General features: G+C 34.5%; 1 protein-coding gene across 2 annotated transcripts; it reads left to right on the forward strand.

Moving 5' to 3' along the window:
* The first annotated feature begins 2,114 nt into the window (after positions 1-2,114).
* On the forward strand, positions 2,115-11,806 carry LOC105042012 (WD repeat-containing protein 55-like). 2 transcript variants are annotated; one of them, XR_012139767.1, is made up of 16 exons: positions 2,115-2,273; positions 2,469-2,574; positions 2,718-2,750; positions 3,025-3,150; positions 3,226-3,290; positions 3,726-3,832; positions 5,379-5,394; positions 5,500-5,556; positions 6,035-6,111; positions 7,000-7,045; positions 7,155-7,201; positions 7,311-7,384; positions 7,488-7,543; positions 9,541-9,658; positions 9,749-10,209; positions 11,527-11,806. XR_012139767.1 is itself a non-coding variant. In XM_073253981.1 (16 exons), the coding sequence occupies exons 2-16, from the start codon at positions 2,480-2,482 to the stop codon at positions 9,880-9,882; spliced, it is 1,116 nt and encodes a 371-aa protein (XP_073110082.1). In that variant the 5' UTR covers positions 2,115-2,273; positions 2,469-2,479; the 3' UTR covers positions 9,883-10,408. The 2 variants fall into 2 exon arrangements, 1 of the variants encoding a protein (XP_073110082.1); XM_073253981.1 differs by lacking the exon at positions 11,527-11,806 and adding an exon at positions 2,879-2,943 and having other exon boundaries at positions 9,749-10,408.
* Positions 11,807-17,799: the final 5,993 nt, after the last annotated feature.

Consider the following 17,799-nt stretch of genomic DNA (forward strand, 5'->3'; position numbering starts at 1 on the left):
AAATGGATGAGACTTAATCTAGACCATGCCTATCTCGATCGAGAGGCCCAAATCATATCAAACCCCTTGTCCTCATCACAGAAACATTTTCCATTTATTAATTGAATCCTCATTCAAAATCCCTTTCTATTCATCTCCTCTTACCTGCTTTCACTTTATTATACTTTAATATTCATTATTTATTATTCAGGATTCTTATTTATAATATTCTCAAGTATATCTATATATCGGGTATGATTAGCTAAACAGGTTGTCACCTATATCGACTATTCTACTTGGATTCAGACTGCTGTGGGGGCCTTTATGTATCTATACTGGATTGTTTTGCTGTTGAACAATGATAGAAATGAACTCAAATATAATATCAGCAAGGACCAATGGTTGGAGGCTGTTCTGGTGCTTCCTTTCAGTTACACCAAATGTTGCTACGGTCTGAATGGCTGGAGGCAGCTGGTTCAGCTCTGAGTTCAGTAGCTTTATATAAACCTGCGTTCTTGCTTCATTGTGGCTTATTCTTAGTCCTGATCAACTTACAAATTATTAGCAGGCACTATGGAAATCATCTTGCTTCGATGTGGTTTTGGAGCAGTGAACTATAGTAACATAAGAGTTCAGGCAGAAGAATGATGTTTATCTCCTTCCAAAGCTGTTGGGTTCTGCTTAGGATCTATGGAAATGTACGAGTTGCTACATCTTCATATCTTTTGCCTTTCCTTCTGTTTTAGCCGGGTGTTTTGTATCTTTTAAACCATATTAACTGCTGTTAATTCCAGCTTTATGCTCCGTTCTTTACCAAAAAGTTATATCTATATAGTTTTACAAATTATATACTGCAAACTTGTACCATAGAATGATTAATTTCTCTAGTAAAATTAGAAAAGCTGAATGGAAATTCACGTTTAAGTTGTTTTTTTTATTTTATCTTATTTTTTTAATAATTTTATATTTGGTTATTATATTTTAGCTATAAAAGAAAAGCTAATTGCTTGATTCGGACTATAAATTTTACTTGATCCGTTCAAATCTGAACTGGGACAGTTTAAGTTGGGTCCTGGTCCCATTTGACCTCAATTGAACGCAAATGATATATTGGGCCTCGAGCTGTTTCCATGGACCTGAACCGAGCCCTCCTGAGCAGCTAACTGGTTGGGCTCTGTCTAAAACTAACGCGCTGACCTGAAAGCAGGAGAAATTCTTAGTGCACCACTGGTAGTGTAAAAAAAAAAAATCGGGCGCGTAGTATACAGTAATTGATCCTCGTAATTATTATTTTTTAATATATATTTAATATATATAATTTTATTTATTTATTTAAAAATTTTAAATGATAAAAATATTTTTATTCTTTAAAAATAATTATGACATGTTATATTTATATTATGATATTTTACATGCAGAAAGTCATAATTTTGACACAGAATATCATAATATATCATAAAATATTATATTTTTTTAAAAAATAAAAATATTTTTATTATTCAAAATTTTTAAATAAAAAAATAAAATTATAAACATTAAATATTCATTGAAAAATGATCGGACAAAAATACTCTTTCTATAGTGTGATATTCTGGACCATATTATGACATCCTATATGCAGGAAATCATAATTTGATACAGAATATTATAATATACCACGAGATGTCATAATTTTGTTGATCATATTATGATATCCTACGTGTAGAAAATCATAATATATCACGGGATATCGTAATTTTTTACAAAAAATAAAAATATTTTTATCATATAAAATTTATAAATAAAAAAATAAAATTATAAATATTAAATATATATTAAAAAATAATCACTATATAGATCAATCAGTAGTGAATTTCTATCTCATCGGTTGTGCATAAAAAATTTTTCAAAACAATCAGATTGATCGTTGACCTTCGACAGTCAGAGATGAATAAATATTCATTATAACAGTTCCACCGTGCCACATTTGTCACAAATCAATGAAAGCCCGTCTCATTACCACTAATAGTAAAAAACAAGTATAATGTCCCTTAATGTTAAGGGAATAAATGATTTTAAATGTTGGCTAAATAAAAATTGGCGGACAAAGCTAATCATAACATTAACAGGCGTCAGATTTGATTTTTATTATTAATGCTTACCCTTGCTGGCGAAAAGAAGGGCTTCCGTTGGTTCATGACCAATGTGACGTGGCATAACCGTTACAACGAAGATTTATTCGTCGGAGACGTAGGGCCGCCGGACGCAGCCGGAACCTGGGGTTGCCCTCAAAGGAATCCTCCCTCCTCTTCCAGGTACGTCACGGTGCAGCCCATCGTCCTCGTCTCTCTCTCTTTTGCGTGCCACCGTCTCTGTTTTCGTCGATTTCTTTAGATGAACCACCCGCTGAGAGATCAGCCACCCCCTGTTTTCCTTCTTTCCTCTTTTTCGCCGCCACCGCACGTTGCCGAGACCTCCGGCAGCTTCTCCTTGGTGTTCTGTGCTCGCAGGTCTTATAATAATGGAGATTAATCTGGGAAAACTTCCGTTCGATCTCGATTTCCACCCTTCCTCTCCTCTGGTGGCCGCCGGTCTTATCAACGGGGATCTCCACTTGTAAGTTCTAACCCTAGAATTTTTATTTCCATTGATGAAAGAATCATCTAATTTCCATTATGAATGGATGCTCTAACACTATAAATTTGTATTTCGATCGATAAAAGAATCATCTAATTTCCATTATAAATCCGTGCAAACAGGTACCGTTATGCCGCCGATTCGCAGCCCCGAAGGTAGCCTCAAATCCATTAGTACTTTATGGTCATGTTCTTCCAAGTCTATTTTATTTAATAGTTAAAAATGGTTTTTTTTTTTTTTCTTTTCTGATATGATTGGGATTTGGAATTTGTAATCGCTCTAGATTATTGGAAATTAAGGCCCATGATGAGTCCTGTAGAGCCGTTCGTTTTGTTGATTCGGGTCGTGGTAAGAATTTAGCGGAACCGATTGTCGGTCGTCCTTAGTGGTGCATCGTAATTACATTTTTGGTGTGTTGCCTTTTCTCAGTAATTCTGACAGCTTCCCCGGACTGCTCGATTCTTGCCATGGATGTGGAGACTGGAACTGCCATTGCCCGTCTAGAAGATGCTCACGGGTTAGCTGAGTTTATTAGATTGTGCAGTTTTTGTCACGGTATCTTCTTAGCTCCTTTCTGCTGATGCGTAAAGGCAATATTACAATTTGTTTTCTATTTATGTGGGGATGCAGTGAACCGCCTTGTCAATTTGACAGAGACGACCATTGCATCTGGAGACGATGAAGGGTACATAAAGGTGAATGACTGCTCGATGTATTGTTGTTGTGGTCATTACTTCACCTCTTCTTAGATGCACACCTCAATGCATTGAGATAAAGATTTTTGTTTTGAATGGTCTCTCTTGTGCCACTAAACTTTAAAAATCTTTGCAGCAAGTTATATTTTCAATTCTAGATGTTGTATGAACTTTTTTTTCTTTCTTTCTTTCTCTTTTTTTTTTTTTTTTTGGATATGATTAGTTGGAAATGATTATCTTTTTCCTAGCTTTATTTTCTCTATGTTTGGCTTTTTCTTTGACTTCTGTTGCTATGTGCGGACGTTCCATTTGATAGGTATATTTTATGTTTTACATATATTAACTGAGTGTACATTAGGGTTGAGAGCAAGACCTGATTCCCAGCCCAAGACATAATGTAAATGTCATTGGATGTTGGGTTTGCTGGTTTTGCAGGTCTGGGACACCAGACAACGTGCTTGTTGCAATTCGTTTCATGCCCATGAGGATTATATCTCAGATGTAGCTTTCATGCCCGGTACCATGCAACTTCTGGGAACAAGGTGGACCTTACATTTTCAACCTGCATCGTTGATTTTTTTTTTTTTTTGTGCAACTTTTTAGCAGTTTAAAGGGCTTACTCTTCTTCAGCTATTCTATTATAATACATGGTGGTCTAACAACTGAATAATTTTGCCTGATTGATTAGAATTGGGTTTTACTTTGCAAGTATGATAATGGTAACAAGTTGCATTGTTCCTGGACATCAGACGACTATACAAATTTTGTATATAATAGAGTTCTCTTTTCTTCACAACCATACAATAATGGTAACAAACTTTGTATATAAAAAATAGAATCCTGTCTTTATCTAGGGTATGCTTTAAAAACCAAGAGCGTAATCCTTCAAAAATTGAGAACTTTTACAGCAGGTTCTCTCTCTCTCTCTCAAAAAAAAAAGCAACATGTGGGATGGTCCTTGAGCGTCGGCAGATATATTCGTAAATCTAACATAATATTATCTAAAACCATTAACTACTTAGCATAGCCATCATAGTGCTGACATCATAATCATAAACTTACTAGTCTTCTTATTAACTGAAATATCTTATGATTGGAAAAGGGCACTCTTCATTTTATATGTCCCAATACATATTTAAGTTGGATGGATAATTTCATGTTTTCTGAGTTGCAAAGTCGTGCAGACTTTTGATCTATATTTATTCTACTGTTAGTGTAACCTTGCTCCTGGATTTTTTTCAATTAGAATGGTGATGATATGCCTGTCAATATTCACATCCGCTGCACAAGATTGGTCAGTCAATTGTTATCTTAAGAAAGCAAGATTATGTTCTATAACATATGGTGTTATCGATGAAGAAGCCTAGCTTATTGGAAAGGAGTTTCAAAGCTGATATCATTCAATTTCTTCCCCTGTTACTGTATGCCATAGTTTACTGAAATGCAGATCCTCTAACCTATAGATTCACTGAGGGAGCGATACCTGTTGGAGCGATGATAATGATATAAAGAATGAAACCATAGACAATTGGGGGCCATTAGCAGTTTTTTCTTTTTTTTTTTACTTTCTTTTTTATGCAATCACAAATGATAAATTTGCCCGAGTTGCATCTCTAAGAAAGACTGCCTCTTAGTTTGAGCGATTAGTTGATGCAGTCTCTGAGTGCCATTTCTAGAATATCATTATTGGTGCAAGAAGTTGCTGCCGGAGAAGTCACAGCTAGTAGCAACCTTAATAGATTTTATGGGTTGATAGACTATTGACTTGATGGACATCGTTTTCCTTTGTCTATGTTCACAAGATTTTGTCATCCCTTCCCAACCACTCTCATCACTACTTCCTATGTATGCTTTTCAGAAATGGTTCTGATGTGCTACCTTCAATCGTTGGAGTACTATTCCATTCTACACTATACAATTTTAGATACAAAAAGATTTATTTCTCATTAATATTTCTAACATTTGGAAGCTTTCAACTGCCATGTTATTTTTTTTCCACTCTTTCTTGCTGCTTTTGGAGTCATAACTCCAAGCTGCCCTTTGATTTTTTTTTTTTTTCGGGGGGGATGGAACGCTATCTGTTTGCAGTCTTAGGAAAAATAAGGTGAGCTATCTATTTCCATTTCCATTCTGTGACAAGTTATATTAATGCATATAGGGCATTGTTATTGTGCTCTTAAATTTGATTTGGTTGTTATGTTGGCATTAGGTGCAATCCCAATCTGAATTTTCAGAAGATGAGTTGCTGTCTTTAGTCATAATGAAGGTAACATTCATCACTGCTTTTATTAGATCACATTTTCTTTGCACATTATTTGATTATTAAATCACGATTGACATCTGAAATTGTTATATGCAAATGCTTGCTTTATAATTAGTGTAACCAATATCTGCTGGTTTCTGTGAGCATTTTGAACTCACTTACCTCTACTTACCTAGGAACTAATTGGAGGCCAGCTAGGTTGAAAATTTTGGTTAGTATCATTATATATTTCTACCTTAGTTTCACTGTCCATTTTTTTCCGTTAAATTTGATCAGAGGTAACATAAACCAATTTTCCTCCAGAATGACTTCCCTTGGGCTTGCAACACTTTTTGTAGAAATTAAATCAGTTAATTCAACAGAAATTGTTACATAACTTTGCATGCCTTGTTTTCTTGTTTTGTACCTTTGTGACTATGATTCCTTACGTATTTGGACTTTGTCGATGACTCTCCAACACTGATTGATTTTCTTAAATCAGAATGGCAGGAAAGTTATTCGTGGAACTCAGACTGGAGCTCTGTTGCTATATTCTTGGGGTCATTTCAAGGATTGCAGGTCTGTTACTTGTTACAGCAGACCTCATTAACATCAGAAGCAGCGTTCATTTTAAGCTGTTAGTATGTTGTTGTTCAGTTTTGTGGGCGTAGTTAGTTGTAAAATAAAAATTGCCTTTCCTACTAGAGTTTAGTTGGTTTTGTCTTCTTTCTGTCCAACTATCTTGTCATCTCAGTGGATAAAGATCTTATTTGTTCATGATTATATGGTTTCTCAAAAACAGTAGTATTTGTATTTATAATGACATAGCTGCTTCTGTATTCTATATAATCAACACTATCAAATATTAGTATCATCACCACTGTCATTAATATTTAACCATATCTTTATGTAGTACTGATAACACTGATAGTTGGATAACTGGAAATATAGGTCTGGACACTGATTTTAACACAAATCAATTCATGTTGCTATATAAAATATTAAAGTTCATTTATCCTACAATTGTGCTTATACAAGCACCAGAACCAGTAAACACACTGATGTTGACCCTAACCACTACCATTAAGAATGACACTGATATTCACTCCAGAGCTGCTGTCAATGTTGGATAGCTATAATGCCAATACTTGATGACTCCCTTGAAGAAACTATTGTGGCTGTACGTGCACTGGTATCACATCTATTCATGTGACAATAATAGGCCTTCATAGAACACCAGTATCTGGTTCATCATTGGTGCCATTACCTAAAATAACAGTTCTAGTAGTAATAGCAAACCCAGTTGGAAGCACTGATGTGAGATTAACCTGATGTTTATAACTGTCAATGCCAATTTTGATGATTGTTGAGTTACACTGGTGTATAGTTATAGACACATTGGATGTGCCACTATAGAATGTAGCATTAAGTTATGCCAACTACTAGTTTTCTTCTTGTCGTAATCAGTGACCGTTTTCTTGGGCACCCTATGTCAGTTGAAACATTATTAAAGGTGAGTGATTTTCGCATCTTTTCTTTTCTGCATCCCCCCACCCACCCTTTGCTTGAAAGTTTCTCCTATCTTTTTTTTTTTTTTTTTTTGAAATTTGTCTTCTTGTTAGTTTGATGAAGATACCCTTATTTCTGGATCAGAAGATGGAGTGATCAGGTCTGAATTTTATTTTGGGAACTAAAATTCGAGTTTGAATTATGTTATGGTTCATATTAATACAAGCACCCTGGTTTTCCTTAAAGTCTGATATCTCAGGTGTTATTAGGTTGGTAGGCATTTTACCTAATAGAATAATTCAACCACTTAATGAGCACTCAGAGTACCCTATTGAACGCCTTGGTACCATCCATCATCTTGTTTTCTGCTTATCATTCTGGATAGCCTTGTTTACAATTGATTTTAGCTGTAAGCTAGCTAATTTTGTCATTATGTTTTCTCATAGGTTTCTCAAATGATAGAAAATTTCTTGGTAGCATTTCACATGATCAAATGTTAAAGGTGAGCTCCCAGAACTGCCACTCCTTTCCATTATTTTAAGATTTGGATCATTTATTATGTAGATAACTTGTGTACTAGTTAAAATTATTTTTTGAAATTATTTATCTTAATAAATGTGTGGTTTTTGAAACCTTGTAGATCATGCTGTTAAAGGTGCTAATTCAGATTTAATTTCTTACCTTGCAGATTAATACGCAGTGAATAGCTTTAGTCCTCATATTAACTAGGCCCGATGGCCACCATTCAAGTCCAATTCTACCCTTTTATCTACTATTGAATATCATTTACTGGTCCGACTAGAATCTTTGAATCCATTTTTTTTTGTACTATCACTATTGGCGAGATAAATGGTAGTTTTTTTTTTTTTTTTTAAATGAGTTTGAGTTTCTTTTCTTTATTTTTAAAAAAAAAAATTTTGCTGTTCATTAAGCTTTATTAGCATGGTGTGAGTAATTGTGCAACTTGGGCTGGGTTAACCTGAATCAAACCATATTTTTGGGGTTATGTTGAGCTAATATTAATCTAACTTGGGTTCAGCTTGGGGTTGATATGTGAGAGATTGGGCACCTGAATTTCTATAATTTAGTACCTAACCAACCCAATCCGAGCCTAACCCCCATTCTATATCAATGATTAAGATCCAAGTCAACTGATTTTAAACATTGCTTAGACCAACCAAACCTTAGCTGGCCCAAACTCATATGAAAAAAGTGAAATTCTTTGTGCACCGCCTGCAGTGTAGAAAATCTGATGTGGAGCGCACCGCTTCGTTCTATTAGACCACGTGGTCGTCACTTTCCAATGTGCATTTAATATCCATTTAATACCCGTAGTTCTACTTTTTCGTTTGAACTATTGAATGATGAAAATGCCTTTCTTCTTCTGAAAAAATTATGACATCCTGTGCGGATATTATGGCATCCTGTGTTGAAATTATGACTCTCTACATAGGATGTCATAATTTTTTCACAAGTGTCATAAAGAGGGAAGAACATTTTCGTCATTGAAAAATTATCATAATTATGACATTCTATGCAGAAAGTCATAATTTCAACACAGGATACCATAATATCAGAATAGGATGTCATAATTTTTTTTGAAGAGAAGGGATATTTTTATCATTTAAAATTTCAAATGAAAAAATAGAATTGCGGACATTAAATACGCATTGAAAACCGGTGGTTATGTGGTCCAATAGGGCGAAGCGGTGTGCAAAGAATTTCTACACCATGAGCAGAATTTCTCTATGAAAAAATGGGTTGAAAACTTACGAAAGGGGTTGGTTAGGTTTGTTGCTGGGCTATTTTTGGGTCCACTTGAGTTTTTCTGCCACTTTGGGCAGTTTGCTTTGTTTGAGTAGTTTTGGCTGTGAAATATTTTCTTCGGGTGTGCTTGGCTTGATCCTGATCCAACCAACCCACCTGAAGTTGCATCCTTAGGTATAATGACTCAACCTGACACTTCAATCGGTTCTATGCTCAAGTAGCTGGTGCAGGTGAACATGGAAATATGCCAACTCACATACTATTTTGACTGCTGCCGCTTGTACTGTTTCGGACCATGCTGCATTTACCCAACCATGCTCCTTACTCATTTATTGATTGTGTCACAAATTACAACCATCACATTACCTGCATCAAAGAGGTGTTTGAAAGTTCCCTAGAACCACCTTATGGGGAACTGAACATGTGACCTCTACCGTAGAATGTATGAGCCGAATCAATTCTGTTAGAGGTTGCCATGATAAAAAATAGCAAGATAAAACATTTTTTATATGCTAGTGGGATTTATTGATGTTTTATCTTAGTGGACAGTGTTCTTGAGAACTGTAGATCAATGTTTCATGCAGCAGGAACGTCATAAACCTTGGCCAGGATACTTCATTACATCAATTCTGGTGCACCTGATATGCACCCTTACGTCCATTATATGTCAGATGTGCTCCTCTAGAATTTGGCATCTTCAACCATCGGACTTAACATATTTGATTATCATAGCTTTGGTACTTGCAAGAGCTTTTGGATGGTCATCGAGCCCGAGAAAGTCAATTGGTTGAATCAGATAGTGATGGCAATGAAATGGATGTGGACTTAAAGCCTTTTAAGCCCACTAAAGGTACGTTTGCGTTTATCAGCTCTCCAGCATTCAGCCTCTGCCTTTATTCATCAAAAGTAGCAAATTTGCTGTTCAAAATGCAATCTGCAGGCATGATTCAGAAGCCTGTGCTGGAAAGCCGTATTTCACCATCCTGTATAGTAATTTCTGCTGAAAAAGATGTAGACAGAGCAGGGACCCTAGGTCTTAAGCTAATTGAGTTGAAGGCACTAAACCATGCATGACAGGGTTGTTTACTTGACTTGCTGAAAGCCCTTAGTTTATATAGTGTATTAATGTTTCAGTAAATTGTTTTCTGTAACATTTATGCAGGACTAAAAAGAAAGAGGGCTAACAATGGTCAAACGTAAAATACCTCATTTTCAGATTTCTTCGCTGATTTATAGTGCAATGTCCTCCAAACCTTACTATTGTTTCCACTGAAGATGAAAGCGCTTCTTCTGGCAATGTCAGCAAGCCAGAATTTTAATCAGAATGGAGAAGGTGATTGTTGTTGCTTTATCGGCTTCCAAGAGAGAATATATTTATATCCGCAAATTTAACATTTTGAGGTATGTTTTATGAAGTTTTTTGTTTCTTTCACGTCTAAATTTGAACAAATGTTGTTGCTACTGTCTGGCTTGGATTTGGAATTTCCTAAAATGTTGGCCCTGTAGCATCTATATACAGTATAAGTGTGCTTTCATGTACACTAGCGTGTAACATGCACCATGCAGCGGCATTTAATTAAATAATAAAAAAATTTATAGAGATAGAGGTAAGCAAAATTTGTAGGTATATGGAATACCACATGATGCACAAAATGATGATGAATTTATTTGAAATGCACATTACATGAAAAAAGCTGCTATTTTATCTGGTTATAGATGATATTTAAATACAAAAGCTGGTTTTTTTTCACAAAAAATAGAATTATAATTAAAGCATTATTTTGGCACACAACAAAAAAGATATGTTTTTTGTTGCTTGGCTTGGGGAGAGTGCAAAGGATTTAATTTAAATATTTAAAAATTAATTAATTAATTAGTTAATTAAGTAATGCAATGTTGAAGGTTCAAGAATTTAACAATAGGGCTATATTCCATATATCTTCAATATACTATACTTGATTGGCAATTTTAAGTAGTATTAGTTAAAGCAAAGGTCAAAACAGGTCATAGGTGATAATGATATGATAATAGAACTGTAATAACATCAATTATTGCTATTCTTTTTGATGATAAATATCAGCGTACGTTATAGTGAGAAAATATTAATAATTGAAATGATATTACCTGCTTAAAGATTTCTTTGCAAAAATTTGGTGAGATTGCAACCAGAGAATGTGTGGCATTATTGTTTCGCAGAAATCTACTATTATATCAAATATGGTATTTAAATATAGTTTTTTCTCACAAAAATATAAATAAGTTTGAAAATTTTTGGTACCATTTTTTTGAAAACACCTTGGTTGAGGCGATTGCTAGAATATTCAGTTCTATTTTGCTTCTCTTGCCTTATTTGTTGGAGATGAAAAAGAAAGAAAAGGTTGAAAAAATTGTTAGCATTGAGTTAAAAAATTTTGTACGATGATTTCTATTGGTAGGACTTTGTAAAAAAAAAAAAAAAAGCTGAAAATATCTTGCAAAAAATCCAATATTTGATGTTAACTTTTTTAAATAAGATATAATTACACAGATTGGAATGGACAAAATGAGGAGAATTAGAGAATAAAATAACACAGGATGATGAAGGGTATAATAGAATTCCAAATCTGGCCATAAAAAATATCGTTATTTTAAGTATCGAATACGCTAACCAGTTTCCATTGATGCATTTATTTTGGTTCTGAAAGCAATTCATGACTCTCCTTATCTGGCTCCATCTAGCTGCAGAATAATGGCGCTCTTGGTTTCTGAGAGTTCATCAACCATTTGCGAGAATGGCTAAATAGCCACGATTATTTTATCATAATATTGAACAATGTATTGCATCCATCTCTCTCAAGAGACCGTACTCTGAGAATTTCACAGTGAAGTGGTTCTTTCAGGGGGTACCGCCAAAAGCAACTGCAGACGGCGCTTCAAACTAAGAATTGAACTATTGAATAGTGAAAGTGACATTATAAATTTTAAAATAGAAGTATAGTCAGTGAATTTTTATTTTAAATTATTTCTCAATTCTTTGTTGCATGTATTTTAAAATTTTTTTTATTTTTTGAAGATATAATTGAAAGCTTATCGTAAACACGAATGATTTAAATTTCTACAAGATAAAGAATATCGAAAAAAAAAGAGGAAAACATGAGGTCAGATTCTATGCACATTCCGGTCTCCAAAAAAAAATTCCATCCTACTGAATTGAATTTGATCACATCAATGCTGTAAGAGAAAAAAATTATTGATTTTTTTCTCTAAATCAAAATTTTTATGGATCATTAACAAAATCTAAAAATTTTCGGACTTATTTCTTATTTTCCTCTTGATCTCTTATTTCGATATTCTAATCATCGCTCTGCTCTTAGCTCTCTCTGATCCCATGACGATGCTTGATGGATCCTTCCTCTAGTTCTCGAGAAGTTGTTCTTTTCCCCTACGACTCTATTTCTCTTTCATTTGAACCTTCCTCTGAATTTCGATGCTAGAAGAGGAGAAGAAGAGACCCCAAGATCATTGATGATGGAGTGGCTCGCCATTCTATCTCGATACATGATAAACCTCTCTTCCCTTTCTTGCCCTCTCTTCCTCTCTCTCTTGGTCCTGCTAATATTAGCCATCAATGGGTTGGCTTCTCCTCTATCCTCATTGCCACTATTAAGTTCTTTAGTTGTTTATTTAATTCTTGCCTTTTGAGCTTTTCTTTCATCATCGCTAAAGCAGAATAGCCAGCGTCCCTCTCAATGGAAGCCCTCCGCCGCTCCGATGGTTGGTGGACCTAATTATAGCATGATGTGCAGCAAAGGATTGTCAATAAGATGTGAGTAGATATTTAAAGCTGGCAAAATATGATTTGATTCATTAATCCGACCTACATTCGACTCGTTATAAACAAGTTAGGTTGAGACTGAATGGGTTAGAATCATAAATATGTCGATCTATTTAATATGTTTAATATTTGATTTAGATTTAGATTTTAGATACTTAATTTATTTAATCTATTTAATATTCAAATTGGGTTAAATCAAATAATATATTTAATCTATTTAACATATTTAATTGGCTTAAGACTTATTTAACTTGTTTGATCTTTCTGACCCACTTAATCAGACATATTTAAATCATTTAATTCATTTAATTTAATTTGATCTGTTTAATAAATGAGTTAAATCGACTGAATCTGATTATCTATTTAATAAATAGATCAGATTTAGATCTGAATTTTTAATTTATTTAATAAATAGATCGAATCTAGATTGATAATTTTTTGATCCGATCTATATCTGATCCGATCCGATCTGATCTAGTTCAATCCCTATAAACATCGACCCTTCTCTTGCCTCTTCTTTTTAGGTTTTTAGACTACTCCAACACATGCACGTGATGAATTATTAATTCAATCAGTGGATTCTTCAATCTTGATATTTTGGTGTTTTTTTGGTCAAATTTTGGGGGCATGGTATGATCATATGGTTAAAGCTCAATTGTCTAGATGTACAGGGGTGAGAGAGGCTTGGGTTGGGGTGGTGTGCATACGGGAGCTGCGTGCTTCTCAGAGCAAACGCAATGGGATGAGAGCGGAGGACAGGGGAGGGAGGGGAGGCGGTACAAGCTGAGGTGAGAGAAAGGCGTATGGCGGAGATGAAAGGATGTATGGTAGTATAAGGAGTTGTTGACTTCTGGCCCGTTCATCGAACATCCAGAGATGGAAGGGTGACAGAAAAGTGGGGATGGCAAGGCCATAATGGGGTTGGACTTCGGGGGGAAAAAAAAAGAAAAAAAAAAAGAAAAAGGAAAGAAAGAAAAAAAAAAAAAAAAAGGAAAAAGAAGAAGAAGAAAAGAAGAGAGAGAGAAAGAAAAAGGAGGAAAAAGGCGTGGGCACTCCCGTTGGACTTCCGAAGGACGAAAAGAGAAAGGGCGTTGCACTCGCGTTCTTTGATATTTGGCACAATGCTCTGGGGACTCTTCGACTCCCATGCCGTGTATTGTCTGGATGGCCCTATTAAGAGCTGAGTCCAGTTTCGTAATCTACCAAATTGGTGAAAAGAAAATATAACAGAAGATAAAATCGTATAAAACATAATAAAAGAAACCAAGTAAATTGCAAACTAACATATGCAAACTAATTATATAATGGCAAACAAAAAACAAAAAAAAAAAAAAAAAAAAAAGGTGTTTGATATCATTTACATTGAGCACCACCTTACAAGGACAACTTAATGATGTTCTTCATGTTTCCATCACATGAACACTCGAATGCCACCAAATTGGTGAAAAGAAGACATATAATTCGCCCATCAAAAGAAGGTGGTGCTTTCAATTCTTTGTTGCAAAAGAACTCTTTCCACTTTATTGTACACTGAGGGAAACTATTTTGCTGCATTCTCTTCTAATGGATCATTTCATCATTTTCATGGGAAAGATCGACTTTAGAGCCCTTTATTATTCTTATCAACTAATTTTTTATATCATACTTCTTTGAATGGATAGTCTTGCATGTTAAAATGAAAGAAGTAGAGAACCTTGCTCTTCTTTGGTAAAACTGAGTTTTCTTCTTCAAGACAAAGCTGCACAAAAACAATATCCCAAAGTTTAATAAGCTTCGGATGGTTTATGGAGAAAGTGAGACAAGATGATTGTTGGCAATGCCATGAGATGCGGTTGATCCAATATTGGTACTTGTAATGATTTAGTTTAGTTCAAAAAATAATAATTAGTTCAACTGTCATTTCAAAAATTTAAAACAGATGGGACTTTGGCTTTTCTTTTTCTTTTTTTTTTTTTGGTAGCATTCAGGAGTCAGAGCTTGCACTCTTAGGGGAGATGCAAGCAGACACAGACGGGGGACCACGAGCTAACGACAGATACAACATAAACAAGGAGAACCTCACAAAAACCAACCAAGAAGTAAAGGGAACTATAGCTAAACCCAGGAGGGCGAGACTACAGGCTAAGGGGGAGAACTTAGAGGCAATCACTCAGACAATCAAAAACTCAATTAATGCAGCTTCCCAGTGCCTGCTAAGCAAAATAAAGGCCCACTCTACTGATGAAAGAGACTTGAGCCAATGCTTGATGAAGACCCTTGACCAAAAGAATAACACCCAGCACGTCCATTTCCCACCGTGTACTCATACTGATTCCATCTGACTTACAGCACCCAGGGCATCGGCCTGCAAGATATGGAGGAAAGGCGAGTGAATAGAGCTTGATTTTGAGTTTGAACCATGCAAAGTCTACGCTATAAACCAATGTGTCTGCATGTGCATCCCATGCATCCAACAACGGCGCAAATACATGCATGGATGATTGATCCCCGACTAAGAAAGTGCAATGGCTTAATACAAGGAGGTGGTAATAGTAGAATGTTACTATTGGGATTATGGTGCATAGGATTCCTATCCGGAATCCAAATTGGAATAGCCATATCCTCTGGTATGTTTGATTCGTAATTGGAATGAGATTTGAATATTAAGAAAGAATAGAAATTGGATATTTAGGAATTGTGATATTTTTAATTCTCACTGAAATTAAAATAGGAATGGATCTACTCTAACTAAATGGTTGAAATAAATCATTTATTTTTTTTCTTATTACAGAGTCCAACTAACATCCAACTAAACATGCCCATAATGAAGTCATGAATAATTATCTCACATTTTATTATATATATATATATATATATATATATATATATATATACTAATTAATGGGCTTTTTATTTTGGAAGGATTATATATTTATTGACAAGAATTGTAGTTAACATCCAATCCTTCACCAAAAGCCTTCCTATATTACATGTGGAGGAAACCGACGCAAAGAAGACCTAAAACTAGGGGTAGAAAAAATTAATCTAACCCATCAATTCGATTCACATTTGATCTGTTTTAAATAAATTTGGGTTTGGATTAAATAAGTTCAGTTCGTAAACAGGTTGATCTATTTAACCTATTTAATGATTGGATCGGATTCAGATTTTAGATAACTGACATATTCAATCCATTTAATAAATAGATTGGGATAAATTGGGTCGGATCGAGTTATAACCTGTAAACCCGCAATACTATGGCTTAAAGCATTAAACAGTTTAAATTGACCATTGTCGTTGATCCTTCATCCTTCGGTCTCATCTCGAGTATAAAAGGCTCTTTACTCTCTTTCCTCCTTCGATCTGACTTCTAGATCTGGGGTTTTTGGATTTCCTCCTTCGATCCTCTACTCCTCCTTCGGCATCCAGTGTTTCCACTTTCTTCCCAATGGTGCTTGGATGGATTGCGAAGCCAATCCTCCCTCGATTTGCTACTTTGATTTCTTCTTTTGGTTCTCCTTCGTCGCTGGTCTTTGAAAGGAGGTGGCCGAATTTGTCGGCACTCGACCATCACTGAAGGAGTCTGGATCTACAAGGGAACTCGGATCTACACCATTTTTTTTCTTCTTTTCCTCCCCAATGGCCATCGCTAAGGGGGCTTGTGCTACTTGGCACCCTGAACGCTCGAGATCTAGGATGTTTCTCTATTTTCTTCTTTCGATGGTAGATGCTTTCTTCTCCAACAGTCATTATTGAGATCTTATTATGTTGTATTTTATTTGAAACTTTTTTTTAAATTTTTATTTGATTAAAAATAATGGATGTTGTTATGTTGCCTTTATTTGGAATTTTAGGTATTTGTTTGGGTTTTAAACAATTTTAAGATTGCTTTAAGGTTTGTATGTGGAGGTTATAATAATTTTTAGATATATGTTTGATGACTCAGCTATTTCTAATAGTAATAATCTTGAATGATTTTTTTGTATAGGCAACTAATTGTAATCGTTTTGATTTAGCTGTAGATTAATTATTGGATCTAAGCCTCATCTTCCTCTTTTAGATATGCATAGATCTCTTTTCCATTCTTTACTATTCTAATAATTTTCAAATGCAGTAATCTTGTTGTTCTTGAGATGGATGAAAATTTGAAGAAGCAATTTTGTATATTTTAAGTTATACCATATGTTTGTATCCTTGACTTTCTCTGTTAATATTTTATATTCAATTGAACATTGCTAAAATATAATTTTTTTATGCAGGAATCAAGATGAGTTCTTTCTAAGAAATCAGTCCAAAATTATTTCTAACTAGTTATTTTTGTTCAATCTAGGATGGTCTGAATTTTTTTTGCATTTAATTTTTTATTTGGGTTTTATGTAATGTTGTATGATGGATATCTAATTATTGGTGCTAGGCATTTTCAAGTTATTATATTTGTTAAATCTTGACAGTTTTATATAAAATATAGTTATTATTGTTTATGTTATATTGATTATTTGATTGTTGTTATTATTTAACTCTATTAATTTAAGTTTACTTATTTTTAATGTCTGATTTTGATGTTTATATTTAAGTTTATTATTAAAGTTAAACTAAACAGGTCGAAATTTAAATAGTATTGGACAAAAAACAATAAATTTTCTTGAACAAATAGGTTAAACATATCGTATGGGGTTAGGTTTGGTAAACAGATTATTTATTTAGTAAACAGATTAAATGGATTGGATCAAGTTGGTTAAATATGTTACTTATTTAATAAACATGTCAAATGGATTGGTTTGGACGACGTATTTACTAAATAAGTCGGATTCAGATTTGAAAATCTAACTTGTTTAATAAACATACCAGATTCAGATTTGATATTTTCTGATCCGATCTGTATCCGAACCGATCCGTTTATGATTCGATCCGATCCGATTGTCTCTTCCATCTAAAATAGACTACTTATAGTACCCTCATACTAGGGAACGTGGCAAACAGCAGTTGAACCTACAACTTGTATGATATTCTCTCCAATGCTTCCTATCCTCTTGCAAGATTATGACCACAGCACCCCCTTGGTGGGTTTCATTGCTTCTGTCGCCAACTCACTTGGCCAAAAAAAAAAAGAGAAAAGAACCTCAACCACAGCTGGCATTTTCCCAGTAGACAGACACCACCACTAGCATTAGAATGACTCCAAACGTACCAACGCTTTC

The sequence above is a fragment of the Elaeis guineensis genome, chromosome 3 (assembly GCF_000442705.2).
Source record: "Elaeis guineensis isolate ETL-2024a chromosome 3, EG11, whole genome shotgun sequence".
NCBI lineage: Eukaryota > Viridiplantae > Streptophyta > Magnoliopsida > Arecales > Arecaceae > Elaeis > Elaeis guineensis.